The 16,028-nt window shown below is 42.3% G+C and overlaps 1 protein-coding gene across 2 annotated transcripts in view; it reads right to left on the bottom strand.

Annotated features, from left to right (window-relative positions):
- Positions 1-415: 415 nt before the first annotated feature.
- Positions 416-16,028, bottom strand: part of NEK9 (NIMA related kinase 9) — a 49,825-nt gene continuing 34,212 nt past the window's right edge. The window contains exons 19-22 of one of the 2 annotated variants that reach the window (XM_060261405.1): positions 9,436-9,629; positions 4,846-5,010; positions 3,581-3,790; positions 416-2,896 (exon numbers count right to left, since the gene is read on the bottom strand). In XM_060261405.1, the coding sequence (XP_060117388.1) occupies positions 2,771-2,896; positions 3,581-3,790; positions 4,846-5,010; positions 9,436-9,629 (695 nt within the window). In that variant the 3' untranslated portion in view covers positions 416-2,770. Of the gene's footprint in view, positions 2,897-3,580; positions 3,791-4,845; positions 5,011-8,298; positions 8,430-9,435; positions 9,630-16,028 lie in introns of those variants that run through there. The other variant, XM_060261406.1, reaches the window with a different exon arrangement.

Raw genomic sequence — 16,028 nt, 5'->3', positions numbered from 1 at the left:
CAAGAGTTTATCAGCTAGGAGGAACATTTTGCACTCCAGTGTACACTCCCAGCTTCCAAGTATTGTCAGAAAGCAGAAAACCCTGTCTCGATTACATGTCTGAGACAAAACCCCATCAAAAGCAACTCAACTAAAGCAGACATATCTCACCAATACAGGCCACTCCTGTCATGTTAATGCAATGATTACTGATGGTACACAATGCTTACATTGTACAGCAGTAACGAGGCACACTCTTACTGGAGAATGCAGGCACTTTCATGGTAGCATTTCTAATAGTGGCAAGCTTAGAACAAAGTAAACTTAAAGTGAAAAAGTTTGTTCCATCTTAGCAAAATCAGAACTGACATAGCCATCAGGGGCGTACAGGTAAGCAAGTATCACCTTCTTTAAAAAAGAATCAGGACATGTAAGCTAATAAGTGTCAATGTTTATTTAAAAGAAAACTTCAAACCATTCCACCATCGAACATCTCAAAGATATATAATGACAGTGCAGATATAAGACATTCTACTATAACAAATCAATAACAATGCTAGCAAGAGACCAAAATCTGCATAATTAGCACTGTTGAATGGAGAAGAGATGTGGGTCTGAAACCGCTCCAAGGCACCCTGGCCCACTTGTTCTTCACTCTTAAGTCCAGAACAAGGTCTGTTTTAAAATGCTTCTTTGGTTACATAAAATAGTTGGTGCGTTAAGTTGTGGTCTGTAACAGGCACATATTGGACAGTGTGAATCCTTTATTAAGGCACATATCGCTGTGAAGCACAGGTCCCCCTCAGTATAGTAATCCACTACTCCAGTAGCTCCAAGGGGAGCACCGCACTTTGTTTCCCAAACATGGAGCACTGTGAAATAAAGATAGCAGTGCGCTGCAGGAGAGCAACCCCCATCAGGTCAGCAAATCTTTGCTGGACATGGCCCAGTTCTTTTCTACTGTATAACTTTTATACAATCCAATACTTACAGGAGATCCTGTGTATAAAGAACAATCAAATGTCACAATCTACTGAATAATTTGGAATTCATTAGGTTATTTGTGCTCCTCCTTCCAATAGTAAAGAAGTCAAGCCTCCTTGATCTTGCGCCTGAACACAGGAAAAGACAGCCTAATTCTTTTCTATTTACTGTTATAAAACTGAACCAGGTAAAGCTTTTAAAAATGTGCTATTCCTAGGATGCCCTGGCACCCATCTCCAGCCAGAGAATATTTCATCAGCCTGAACATGCTTCTAGAAGAGAAGTGTACCTAGGGATCTTAGAGACATGCGTATGGGAGGCTAAGACCACAATATACCACGACCAGATCAAAAGTAAGCAATACTAGCCCTGACCTGGATAGCCCAGATAAGCCCAATCTCAGAAGCTAAAAAGGGTTGATTCTGGCAAGTACTTGGATGGGAGACCTCCTTGGAATACCAGATCCAGAAGCAGGCTTTATTTAGCCATCTTTCTGAATATCTTCCATGCCCCCAGTCACCAAAGGTCGCCATGACGTCCAGGTGCACGTGCACACGTACATAAAATACCCCCACCCTAAGAAAAGTAAGGAATACCAAGGTACAGAGACTATTCCAGAGAGTTAGGTTAGACTGTGAGGAATTGTGGAGAAGAACACAGATGTGCCTGCCAGGAGTCATGTCTACTCCACATTTTAATCAATTGGGCAAACTAATTAGCAAAAGAATCAGTTTCAATATTTAATGGGAAAATGGACTATCCTGCAATCAAAGTTACTTCATAGTATATTACTGATAGTATACAAAATGCTTTGAAGTGACATATGGCCACACACTGCCAGTAGTTTGGTCAGTGCATTGTTAAAGCCCACACAGCTGCCTTCTGGGCTCAAATACTAGACAGGAAGCAAAAACTGGGGTAGGGCGTAGAGTAAGAAGCGTTCAGCTGCTCTTCTAAGAAACTAGGCACACAATCAGAAAAGTTCTGGTATTCAAATCAAGCTGAACAGATGGAACAAATAACTGTCTAAATTAAAATTCTACACATTCCTTCTCTGGCTTTTAAACAGCTGTCATGAACTCTTCTTGGATAACAGGAAGCTTCGGCCAGTTTTTTTTGTTGTTGTTCATTTCTGCTTAGCAGGAAGTGCTAAGAATGGGTGCTTGAGATCCTCTTCCAAACATCCCTTAAGTTAAAGCTTTAAACACGTTTGGTACAGACTGGAGGAAATAGGACTAGAAATGCATCTGAAGTAAAAGATGTAAGTGCTACCATTTATCTGTTTTGCGAGCTCTTATCTACATTCAGAGCAAGCTCTTTCCCTGGCTTCCACAGAGGCAGGGGTCCTGCCCCTTAACCTTTCAGGACATTTTCAACCTGACCACAATGTTGGGGCTCAGCCAGTTTTGATACATCGTTTTCTCCTTTTACTTGCCTGAAGATGAAGCAACTAATGTTGGGAGCTCAATACTGCCATTGGGGAGCTATGAAAGAATGAAGAGCCTACAGCAATTCCTGTGGTGTGGTGACTTGACCTCAAGGGCAGGCTGATATGAGGACTTGCTGCTGTTGCGATATTGGAGTGTGCCCCTGGCTAGAACTTGGAGCTCTGCCACTCTCTTAATTTCCTCCTATGCTCATAGCTTAAGAGGGCCCCCCTCACTCACACACACACACACACACACATACAGGGATGCTGTCCTGGAGAATCAAATCTCCATGTTCACAAAAGACCTGGAGTCAGGAAAGCTGCTCTTGCATTGTTAGTGTGCTGTGAAATTGAATGGATTCCAGTGGACTCAAAAGACTAAAGACTGAAGCGGCATGAATCAGTTCCCAGGAGACACCAGGAGTCAGAATCCAAGTCAGGCTTTGGATCCGCTTCTATTTCTTCTTTAGATGTTGTTTGTGTGGCTTTGGTGTGAGCTTCCAACTGTTCAGATAAACAAGAAAATAATTCCTCATAAAGTAAAGGTGCAATTGACATAATACAATACAAACTTCACTAACTGGATATATGTGTTAGTTACAGTTCTGCTGAGTTCCATTATTGTGCACCAAAATGTACAAACAGTAAAAGACTAACAACCATTTGCCCAGATTGTCAAGGAAGTATTACAAGAACCGTTTTGTTTCTCAGAAACTCCCTCATCTGGGCTTTCTGCCTCTACATCAATGAATTAAATAGACATAAATTTATTTATTTATTTCTGTATATTTATATTCCGTCCTTTCCCATAGCCAGCTTTTAAATTCCCTAATTGAAGCTTTATAAGAAAAAAGAGCTGAAAAGAGAAGCAATTCTTATTTTACTATACTAACTTTCCCCCAACAATGGTCTACACAAAAGCAAGGAAGAAAAATGTGGAATAATGGAAAGGAAAATTCTGCTTGCTTTAAGTTCAGGCTAACATTAGCTCCCCAGACCACAACTGATAGAGAAACTTCCATTTTACAGTCAAACCACTATTGCCTCATCTCACTCAACCTTTACAAGCAAAAGAAATATAGAGCCTGTTAACATCCTACCCTCTGGATCCAGATCAGTTTCAGTGGACTGCAAGAACACTTAACATCTGACACATTATCCACCAGTTTCCTCAGAAGGCATCCTTACCAGCTGTGTTCCTTCCATCCTAGAGAGACTCTGAAGCTGAGCACTGATACGAACTGTTTCCTGCTGCAGCTTCTTCTGGTCAGCCAAGCATTTTAATACCAAACCATTCAGTCGTTCTAGTTCAGCCTGCAACAAACTGCACTTGCAAGCTGTCGGCACCACAGATGTCTTCCCCTCACTGCAGGCCTCTGTTGTATCAAAGAGGTGCTGCTACACAGGGTTCAGGAATAAATTTGTCAGTATGTACCAAATGCATGAAACCTTCAAGACCAATGACTGCCCCAAGTCATAGTAAAAAACCCATGTGTGCTGAGAAGGGACAGATCAAAATACTAAATACTGGAAACAGAATTCTTGAAAAATGGGTACACTAAAATATTTGCTCACAGACAAACTGTTGCCAGCTCTCCAGCCACATACCAGAATCATTCCCTCCTTTGGAAATAATGCCTCTTGCAATTTTTAAAAAATTCCTTCATCAACCCTGTTTAGCTCTATTGAATATTTATTTTATTTTGTTTTTTAAAACATTTATTAGCCATCTTTCTACCTTGTGGACCTCAAGGCAGATTACAATAGAAGGGATGATTAAGAAACACATCAAAGAATGCAATTTAAAGTCTCAATTAGGACTGCCAATAAATAAAAACTAAATTAGTCAAATCAGTCCTAAATAAAACTGTCTTCAACTGCCTCTTGAACACTGAAAGTGAGGGGGGCCAGGCTCACCTCCCTGGGGAAGTTGTTTCATGGGACTATCACTGAAAAGACATGCTTCTCAGGTGCCCACCAGATCAGCTTCTTTGATTGGTGGGAAAGTCAAGAGGGCCTCTCCCTCTGATCTTATGAGAAATGAGAATGAAAAAACCCAAAAATTTCCAATGGGCAGGGTAGAACAAGCCATGATCTACTAGTCCATCACCTGCTGGTTGTCTTTAGATGTTCGCTTAACCTCAACCAGGGCTTTCTCTGCTATTCTGCCTGGCCTATGGTTGAGGTGGCAGGCGTCTACCAGTTGGCCTCCCTGTTGCAGCTCAGATGCTAGAATACCACCAAAGATTACATCACTTGGTTATGGTCCAACGATTCCCAGATAAGACATTAATATTACAACCAGCACAATGCCAACCCATGATAGGTATATTGTTAATTTAAATTAACTGTTTTATTATCTGATATTTATTTGCTTTAATGTATTGATGTGACCTGCCTTGAGCCAGTTTGAGGGGAGGGGAGGAAATAAATCTAAATAAATAAATAAATACCCAGGACTCTGTTGTGGACTTGTTGGTATCAACAGGAGGAGGAGATGCCAAGTGGAGTCCCTTCAGCTCATTGTAGGGAAGTGTCTCCTTCTCAGATCCTGAAGAGGCTAGACTCACAAGAGAAGGTGTTTCAGGCATGGGGATGAACTCTGCATTCTCCAGCTCCTGGTCATAAAGAAAGTGTGAGATTTCTGTATCAGCATTTCTTTACACTGTTAACTACTACCTGAAGAATAAGAATCAAAGTTACATGAAGATTTCTGGCTAGAAGCTGGAAAACCTTTCCATGAATGCTGAGAGGGCTGCAGTCACTCTCTGTGTATAAATACACTGAAAGTCAGTATATGTACCAGCAGATAGAGAGCATAGCGAAGTAAACTGAGCCTCAGTCCAGGTTTGGCTCACGACTCCTTTTTCTCTCTTCCTACTAATTGCAAGAGGTTGTTGCTGCACAAACTAGGAGCAGTGACCATAGTGCTATTAAGTCCAGCATTCCTGTCAATGGTAAGTTACCCATAAAAGCCAAAACAGTAACATTTGATTCCGAAGGAGGGAACTTTGCAAAAATGAGGGAACTAGTCAGAAGGAAGCTGAAAAGGAAACGCAAGAAAATCAAATCCCTTGTGGGTTTTTGGAAGCTGCTTAAAACCATACTAATTGAAACCCTGGTAGAATGTATTTCCCAGGTTAAGAAAGGTACTGCCAAATCTGAAAGGATGCCTACATAGTAACAATCCATGTCAAGAAAGCCATGAAAGTTTTGCTGAAATTAAATGCATGGGAATGGGGTACAGGGCCTGGCAAAAGCAATGTAAGTCAATGATCAGGCTTGCGGAAAGAGAATTTGAGGAACAGACTGCTTTAAAAGCATCAAGAAAACCAATAAGCATTACTTTCAATATATCCAGTACAGGAGACCAACCAGAGAAGCAGCTGGGCCTTTGAAGGATCAAGGGATAAAAGGACTGTTAAAGAGAAGCTAATTTGAACCTGCCTTGGCAGGATGGGTGGATATAAATCCCACCAATAAAATAAATAATAAATGAATACCTTGCATCTATTTTCACTGTGGAAAGGGTGGGTCATGTACCCAGGCTGCAGTCACTATTTTCAGGAAGGAAGACTGAAGAAAGAAGTCAAAATAAGATGAAAAACAATGAAGTTCTAGAGATGCCCTCTACATAGAGAAAACCCTCTATGTCTCCAGGTCTTCAAGGCATACACCCAGGGTTTCTTAAGGTGAGACTGTTGATCTATTAACAAGTACATGTAAGTTCAGCCACTGGGCCAGAAGACTGGAGAGTAGCAAACATTACATCACCACCATTTTTTAAAAAGGGGTCTGCAGAGAACCAAGAAATCACAGGCCAGTTACCTTAATTACCTGTCGCAGGCAAATTAGTAGAAACTGTAATCAAACATAGAATTATTAAGCACAGAGGAACAAAGTCTACTGAGGTAAAATTAGCATGGCTTTTGCAAAGGGAAGTGTTGCTTCACCAAACACTTGGAGCTCTGAGAAAATGAACAAACATGTACATAACAGCGACCCAGTACCTGGACTTCCAAAACCCTTTTGACAAGGTATCTCACAAAAGACTCCTGCATAAGTGTAGCAGATATGGGATAAGAGGACATGGCCTCTTATGGACTAAAAAGTGGTTAAACAACAGGAAGGAGAGTAGGAATATATGGATAATTTTCTTAGTGGAAGGAAATAAGCAGTAGAGTCCCACAAGAATCATTGTGGCCAGTGCTAATTTGTTCATAAATTATCTCAAAATGTGAGATGAGCAGTATATTAGCCATATTTGCAGAGGACACAAAATTCAGACTGATGAAAACCAAGGATGACTGAAGAGCTCCAGGAGGATCTCCATAAATTGGTAAGCGAGCAACAATGGGGCATGAAGATTCAAGGGAGGTACGGTAAGTGGATGGTGATGGACACTAGAACAGAAATCCCAACTTTATGTTACAGGGTTCTGAACTTGCTGAGACTGAAAGAGACCTTAGAATCACAGTGGATAACTCAATGAAAACATCACAGAAGTGTGCCACAGAAGTGAAAAAGGCAAACTTTATGCTTGGGATTATTAGGGCAGGGATTGAAAATAAAATAGCCAGTGCTTTAATACCCCTAAATAGATTGGTCGTGAGGTCTCACTTGGAATACTGTGTGCAGTTCTGGTCATATATCAAAAAGGACAATGAAGAACTTGCAAAAGTACAGAAGCATGATGGGGCCTTGCAGGCAACATAGGCCTCAGTGGGGATCTGAAATCTCCTGGGTCCAGAGTAGACATTTTTAGTAGTGGATGCACCACAGCCTGTTTCAAAACTGGGGTGACTATAACCTCTTTTAAGGAGGCATTCACTACCTCTCAGATCTAGTCGGTCAGCCCCCGCACCCGAATTTAAGTAGCCAAGAAGGCAAGGGACATACGAGCAGATAATAGGCCTTAAACCTTCAGGTATCCTGTTTACATCCCTCAAATGAATAAATTGAAAAAATTCCCAATGGTTGGACAAGTTGGAACACAGCCACCATCTGACTCTGCTACTGCTAATATAGAGTCCAAGTTGGTATGGATGCAAGAGATTTTATCTACAAAGTGTTGGGCAAAACAGTCACAGTCGACCACTGAGGAGTCTTCCTACAGGTCAGATCCCACCAAGCCTCTGACCACATGGAACAGCTCCAATGGCAGTAAAAAATATTTTTTTCTTTGCCACCATCACTGCCACAGAACATGCTTCAAAATGAACTTTAGCCCATGTCTCATAGGATTTGTCCCAAGTCTTCCTCTACTATTGCTCTAGCCATCTATCTTGTCTCTTCATTGCCCGCATCCCCTCAGTAAACTAACAGGCTACCTCGGCTCTGATATCTGAGATAGGCTCCTGAGAGTGATTGTGTCAAATGCCAGGGGTCATTTCCTCATTCCAGAGTTCACTCATGGCATCACCAGGAGCATCAATCATGTCAACAGGAAAAACCCCTAGAGCAGTCAGAAAGCCATTCAGATCCATCTGGCTAAAGAGACAGATTATTTTAATAGAGCTTGTCTATTGTCCCAGTATCTTTGTAAGTCTGAACCCAAGCAAATAGTGTTTGTGACAAAAGAACTGTCATCAAATCTTCCTCAGATCATTCATTCTACCCAGAACAAAATACCAGATCAAAAGTGTGACCAGGTCAATGTATAGGTCCAGGTATTTTCTGAGACGGGCCAACGGTTATCATGGAGGCCATGAAGTCTTGAGCCTCTCTTGACAAGACAGCCATACCATGAATGCCAACATTAGGTACACAGCGTCAGAATTGGAAGTTTCCTAAATGCAGCACTGTTAATTTACCACAGAAATCTATTTAGTCAGTGAGTTCTCTGAAATATTTGAAAAATCAGTTATGAATACATATTAGCTGTTAAAGGAGCAGCTGCAAAATCTCCTTCCTTGGACTCCTTTTTGATCCTGAGTTTAAATTCCAGGTAGAACATCCTCCTAAATAAGATCTGCTTTGTGTTGATCTGAACAGGTTAGCCAAAAAGCTTCATCCAACAAGCAATTCCAACTACTACCTTAATAAAAATAAGGACTCCAAACAGGCCCGTAGCCAGAAAATTCCAAATGGGGGGGTCCATGGAAAAAATTTTTGGATGAAGGCCCCCCTCTGGTGGCCCTTGCTCTGGTCTTGCTCTCCATGTCACTCTGGTGGCCCCGCCCTCCTCTGCATGGCACCCTCCCCTCCCTCCCAACTCACCAACGTGGGGAAACAGTGAAAAGTAAGCTTCAGGGGCTATTTCAAGGCGGCCCCCCCCTGCCGATCACATGACTGGTGAGAAAACCTCCCCACCTACCCCCCCCAGGCCTTTATGGCCCCTCCATTCCCTGGCCCCCGTTCTCTCCGCTCCGGTTTGGCGGCCCCCACCCCACTCCACGGGTGCCTTCCCCCTCCCTCCCAACTCACCAATGCAGGGGAACAGTGAAAAGTGAGCTTCAGGGGCTATTTCAAGGCGACCCCCGCCCCTGCCGATCACATGACCAGTGAGAAAAACCACTCTGAGGACGGCGGTTCATATGCCAGCTTTCTAGTGCACTCAGCAAGTTCAGCACCAGCGCTGACCTTGCTGAGCACGCCAGAAAGCTGGCGTATGAATCGCCAGCCTCGGAGCAATTTTTCTTGCCGGTCACGTAATCGGCGGGAGGGCCGCCTTGAAATAGCTCCTGAAGCTCGCTTTTCACTGTTTCCTCGTGTTGGTGAGTTGGGAGGGAGGGGGGAGGCGCCCGCAGAGTGGGGTGGGGCCACCAAACCGGAGTGAACGGGGGCCGGGGAATGGAGGGGCCATAAAGGCCCAAGGGGAGGTTGGGTGGGGGGCCATGCCTCCCCGTGGCTACGGGCCTGACTCCAAAGAAGTGATTCTAAAACAAATTTCCTGTGATCATTTAAAGAACTGCAAATAAGACATTTATGTCTAGAGATGAACCGCTCAGCCACATCTTCTAGGTCTTTTGGTGGAAAAAGGTCACTTTTCTTTTATCTTCTCACCCCAGAGACTACAGAAAAGTCCATTTGGAAATGGTTACCTTGCGCAGCCAGCTAGGGCAAGAGCTGCTGGCAGCAGCACTGCTATCTCCAATGTCTTCTGTTGAACTGATATGATCCCCCATTCCATGGTCTGCTTCCATGGTTCCTCTAAAACCTCTGCTGGAATCAGGGGTCTCAGATTCTCGCTCACTTTCCTCATCTTCTCCTCCTTCAGTTGTAGAGTTTTGTGCCACTAGCAGAAAACAGCAGAATTTCAGCAGAATTTTCTAGTCAATTCTCAGGATAGCCATGACACATAAAAAGATAATCTCACTTATCTGTGAGCTGAAGTGTCCCTTCACCCTAACTGCATAAAAATAACAACCCTGGAAAATTGCACTCTTGACACTCACAAGGTTCACCTAAATCCACCTTCTAAAGGCAAGCAAAAGGATGTAAATAAATTCCAAGGAGTATTCAAGCCTAAATATGGAGGATAACTATTCCTGTGTTAAAACACGGTAGCCAACAGAATATAAGAGGTGTTTTCTGTGGTTCAAGAAGCTGCACAAATTTTATTATATTGAGATATTTACCCCACTTCTCTCCCCAATGGGACCCAAGTCAGTTTACAACATTGTTATCCCTTTCTCCACTTTATTCTCATAGCAAACCTGTAAGGTAGGGTGAGAGAGGGTGACTGGCCCCAAGATCACCCAGCAAGCTTCCATGGCAGAGTGGAAGCCAGATCTAGTCTAACACACTAACCCTCACACTACACTGGCTCACTGAAACAGGGCTGCTGGGAAGGGGACAAAATTCAGACCCCAAGCAGGGTCTCTTGGACAGCAGAATTTAGCTTCCCCTGGAATGTCTCTGCTCTTCGGGTGGCAATCTCTCTCTCCCTCTCTCTCACACACACTCCCGATACATGGAGAGACAGATGCCAAGGGCTGGCTCAGTTTCCTCTGTCTGCTCCCTCCCTGCACCTATGTAGCCAGCCAGCCTCACCCTTTGCATGCTAGGAAGACAGCACATGCATCATGTGCTCTTTCTCACCCTACAGTGATCTGCATGGCTGCAGCCAGTCTGTTATCTGTTGTCATCGCGTTTTCTGCCTTGCAAAAAGTCCATTGTTTGCTCCATTCCCTGAGCTGCATAGAAAAGCTTCTCTACCCCAAGAAAAAGATTGTCATCTGGTAAATGAACCCTTAGCTGGATGCAGTGGAAGAGGTGAGGGAGGATTTCTCATGTTCCAGAGAAAAATATGATAGAGGGGGCAGGGCTGTTAAGACTCACATTGTGATGCTGGAGAGCCAAAACTTTCCAGGCAGTTGCTCAAAATGAGCATCACAGGAAAAAGATCAGTGTCTAAAAAGCAGTAGTAGTTCCAGGTAAGACTGCCAACTGACCAAGAAAGAGGGTTGGTTTGCACCTCTGCTTTTAATGGCAGCCTGATCTATAAAAGTCAGCAAGGAAACTTTTGACAAAAACTGAGCAAATGTTTATTACTTGCTTGCTCCTGCAGTTCAAACTGCTGTGAGAGGCACAGCAATAGAAGCTAGTAAGAAAAAAGTTGACAACCCCTATTCTGGGTGAGGATAATTGCAAGGGTTGTGGGGAGGCTGGGGAAAGGAATGGATACAGGATGAATTTGGGGGCAGGGGAATCTGGGAGAAGAACTGAAGGAGGGAATTCAAGGCTGCAGTCCTCCTGTGCATATTTAAATGCAAGTAAGCCCAATCACACTCAGTCACACTTTGAGTTAACAAGGACAGGATCCAGCTAACTGGAGCAAAGCTTAAGAATGTACAACATGCTTGATTAAAAAAAATCAGAAATCTTACACTGGCTGACAGAGGAGGATAGGGCGGTCTCTCTCTCTCTTTTCTCACCTGCTTTTTCTTTCTGTTTAAGGAGGAAGCAGAGAAGGCAAGAGGAGGGGAGAGAAGGACTGGAGCCAGTGGGATTTCAGCATCCAAGGGCTAGAGTTGCTTTCTAAAGTTAGTGTAGATGTGGGACCTGCCAAGACTCATTCTTTGCTTCAGAAAAGAGATACTTTTCAGAAAGAAGAAAGTGCTTGCTAAGAAACACACTTATGGGTGCCATGGCGCCCATGAGTGCCAATTGCAAAAAAATTTAATTCATTAGCTGTAATAATCTTCTCCCTTCTTTTCCAAAGTAAATCAATGAGATAGAGAGAGTGAGAGCCTGCAAGACAGACGGATAGAAAGTAAGATAGAATAGGGTCCAAAAGCACTGATCACCACAAATCTAGGGCACAGAAGTGAAAGGAAAAAGTGGCAAGAGAAAAAGAAAGCAGAGAAGGACAGAAAACCCTGGAATGCCTTGGCTTCTCAACCAGGTTAAATGTAGCCTGTGGAAGTCAAGTGTGTCAAGTCTGAGTATAACTCTGGCTCAACCAGAGAGCATGCTGGGTAGAACCAAAGTAGAACCAAATGCTGCTAGTGCCTCTCCACTGTTCCCCCCACTTTTCTTAGAAGCTCTCCCTGCTTTGAAATGATGTGTGAAAAGTCTTATCTGAACCTTCTCAGCCCAGGCCTGTGGGAGTCGTAGGAGCCTAGTAAAACATCAAGGCCACTACGCCTAATCAACATGAGAATGTACTAGTAACATCTATGTGTGAATGTCCCCTGCACAATTTCCCTGCCCGTAGGAATGCTTTTGAAGTGATCTTTATATGCAATGTATTTACTGTATGGTTTTAGTTTCTTCAAACCCTGGCTCAGGCCACAAGTATCCAGTATCAATAAACTAGCTTCTTTGTATCTACATCGACTTGTTATTGAATCTGCAGACTTGACAAAGTGACCATAACATTAGCCACACTTTACTCAGTAATCCATCAGAAGACATGGCAAACATAGCCACTAAGTCATCTGAGGCTGTGGCAAGAAAAACCTTTGCAAAGACACAGAAGTTTGATTTTGATATCGGCCTTTTACAGAATGAAACCCCTACATCTACAAAGGTAGAAGAAGCAGTTCAGTGAGGTCCTGAAAGGCATCCTACAGTTTTTCTGAATGATTCAGTAAATCATTCAATTTCAGTTTCTCTTCTCCATGCTATATTGCAAAATGATGAAAATGTCCTTTGAGACTAGTTATGGAGTAAAAGCAAACAAGCTTATTGCCTATTTAGTGTTCTTCCAGCATCAAGTCATTCCTCACTTTCATCTAGGGGTGTGCATTCAGCATAAACTGAGCTGAAAAAAAATTACCCCCCAAAAATACCTTACCAGTACTTTTGGGATATTATTTAAGTTGAATACAAATTCAGAGAATCTGACTGCTACCAGTATAACTGAGCCCAAATAAAAGCGGGGGGGGGGGGGGGCGCGGCTGGGGGGAGGGTCAGCCCCAGCCAAGGTAGTACAGAGTTCGAGCCGCAAGAGAGGATCCACTGAGGAAGCGGGAGCTGAGAGCTCCATGCCACCTCAGCTGCAGCTGGCCTGGCTCTTCTCACAGCTTGGTTTAAAAGCAATGCAGAAGCCAAGCCTGCCCCAGGAATTGGGATCTGAGAGTTTTCAAAAATACTAAAAAAAATGTTGGGTCCAATGCACACCTCTACTTTTTCTGTTAATGGATACTGCAGTCAACTTAAGTGGATCAAGTCATATAAAAAAATCCAACATCAAGAAACCAAAAGGATTTCTGTTCTTATTTCGAGCCATGGATCCTTATTCCTGAGGACTTATTTGTGGGTTGGCATTGTTCACTCTTAAGTTATATTTGGAACAAGGGCTTATCTAGAATAGGGTATGCAACTCTCATTTGTTCTAAATACTCAGGTGGTTTGGCTCTTCCAGATCTGCATAAATTTTATGAAGCTGCCATTTTAGGTGGCCTTATTAGATACTATGATGCTGACTTAAATTCAGATTGGAAGGCCCTAGAAGATACCTATCTAAATAACAAATCATTTCATTCTACACTATGGGAATCTCTGAAGGACAGACCTCCAAATATCTTCTCCAACCTTTTTCTTAAAGCTATTTTTCAGATTTGGGACAAACGTCGCCTCTCTTTAGCCCCTCCAGTGTCTCCACTATCTCATTTATTAGATGTTTCTTGGTTTCAACCGGGGTTTTTTTACAAGTCTTTTCCAACTTGGAAACAATACAACCTATACAGGTTTGTGGACATTTTGTCCAAAGGAAAAATGCTTGACAAAAAATCTTTGGAGGGAAAAACTGGTGGAACTAAAATCCTGTGGGTTGAATACTTGCAAACTAACAATTTAGTGACATCACTTTCGATGAAATATAATTTCAATTGACCTCTTACTTTCTTTGAACACTTGCTATATTCTTCTCCTTTAAAGCGGAAGGGACTGATTTCATTTATTTATAAGGGTTTGCTTGGCACTGATGCCGTTGATTTGTTATCCTATCAAGATATTTGGCAAAGGAATAGTTCAATTTATTTTCAGGAGGATGTTTGGCAACAAATCTGGTCTTCTCCTTCGTTTGTTTCAAAATCGTTGAATATACAATTACAAACTAAAATTTTTTTGTTTTGGTGGTATTTAACACCTCAGAGATTAAGCCATATTGTGACAAATCAATCCTTCAAATGTTGGAAAAATTGTGGAAAGGAGGGCACATTTATACACTGCTGATGGTCATGCCCGGTGGTGCAGTCGTTTTGGGCAGTAATAGCGGCAAAAATCAAGGATATCACGGGCTATAGTTTACCCCTAAGATCAGAACTCATTTTGCTTGACTGTTGGAAAGATATTCCTATTACTTCTCTCAATAAATCCCTGATATCCTTTTTACTAACTGCTGCTAAAATGATATTGGCCCAATTTTGGAAATCTCCCAATATTCCTCCGATTAAAGCTTGGTATGCCAATATCTGGGAGGTCTATGCTATGGACAAGATAGCAGATAGTTTACGCAATACAAACGATTCACAGGGTAACGAATCTCTGTTGAAGAAGTGGCTTCCATTTCTTAAATTTTCTTTTGGTCCTGTAGAACAAATGCATACATGTATACCTGGTAGATATTATGACGTTATCAATTTGATGTAATCAAGATATGGACAAAGTAGTTATTCTTTCATTTAGCTGCCAATTATGTATTTTTGTGTTTTGTTTGTATTTTGTGTATATTACCTCTCTGCTGTTTTTGCTTATTCACAAAGAATGATTGGAGATACGGTCATTGATTGCTTTGTATATACATTTATTAAGCTCAATAAAAAGCTTTTGGAAAAAAAAAGAAAAGAAAAAAGAAACCAAACGGCACAAAATCTGTTAAATTACTTGGCAAACCTTGGGGAAATGCTTGGGATGTGATGATACAGTTTATCAACACTGCAAAAGAAAATTCAAACTGAAGCAGCAGTGTGGAAACAAATCCTGTGCAGAATATTAGATGTTACATTGTTTCTTGGAGACAGGCCTAACAATCAGGGGTGAAACTCAATAAATTGCACATCTTAACAATGGAAACTTTCTTGGGATTCTTTAATTGATAACCCAATATGATCCCATACTTCAAGAACACATCAGCAGAGTGAGACTCTCAATTGGCCCATCAACACTTACAGTATCATTACTTGTTCGCTGCTATACAAAATGAATGTACAGAATGTTGTGCTGCATATGTGCAAAAGGTCATCCTAAAAGAAAGAGATATCCAAATACTATACTATAATTGTTGATGCCACCCCAGACTCAGCACACTATGAATCATAGAATCATAGAATCAGAGTTGGAAGGGACCTCTAGGGTCATCTAGTCCAACCCCCTGCACAATGCAGGAAACTCACAAACACCTCCCCCTAAATTCACAGGATTTTCATTGCTGTCAGATGGCCATCTAGCCTCTGTTTAAAAACCTCCAAGGAAGGAGAGCCCACCACCTCCCGAGAAAGCCTGTTCCCCTGAGGAATCGATCTAACGGTCAGGAAGTTCTTCCTAATGTTGAGCCGGAAACTTTTGATTTAATTTCAATCCATTGGTCCTGGTCCTACCTTCTGGGGCCACAGAAAACAATTCCACACCATCCTCTATATGAAAGTCCTTCAAGTACTTGAAGATGGTGATCATATCACCTCTCAGCCTCCTCCTCTCCAGTCTAAACATCCCCAGCTCCTTCAACCTTTCCTCATAGGACTTGGTCTCCAGACCCCTCACTATCTTCGTCGCCCTCCCCTGGACCCGTTCCTGCCTGTCTATATCTTTCTTAAATTTTGGTGCCCAAAACTGAACACAATACTCCAGATGAGGTCTTACCAGAGCAGAGTAAAGTGATATCATCACATCACGTGATCTGGACACTATACTTCTGTTGATACAGTCCAAAATTGCATTTGTCTTTTTAGCCACTGCATCACACTGTTGACTCATGTTTAGCGTATGATCCACTAAGACCCCTAGATTCTTTTCGCACATACTACTGCTAAGACAAGTCTCCCCCATTCTATAACCATGCATTGGATTTTCCCTACTTAAATGCAGAACTTTACATTTATCCCTGTTAAAATTCATTATATTGGTTTTAGCCCAGTTTTCCAGCCTGTCAAGGTCATCCTGTGTCCTGTTTCTGTCTTCTTCTGTGTTTGCAACCCCTCCCAATTTAGTATCATCTGCAAATTTAATAAGCATTCCCTCTATTCCT

The sequence above is a fragment of the Heteronotia binoei genome, chromosome 21 (genome assembly GCF_032191835.1).
Source record: "Heteronotia binoei isolate CCM8104 ecotype False Entrance Well chromosome 21, APGP_CSIRO_Hbin_v1, whole genome shotgun sequence".
In the NCBI taxonomy this organism is placed as follows: domain Eukaryota; kingdom Metazoa; phylum Chordata; class Lepidosauria; order Squamata; family Gekkonidae; genus Heteronotia; species Heteronotia binoei.
The sequence above is the reverse complement of the archived record's forward strand: the minus strand, read 5'-3'. Positions and strand labels throughout refer to the sequence as shown.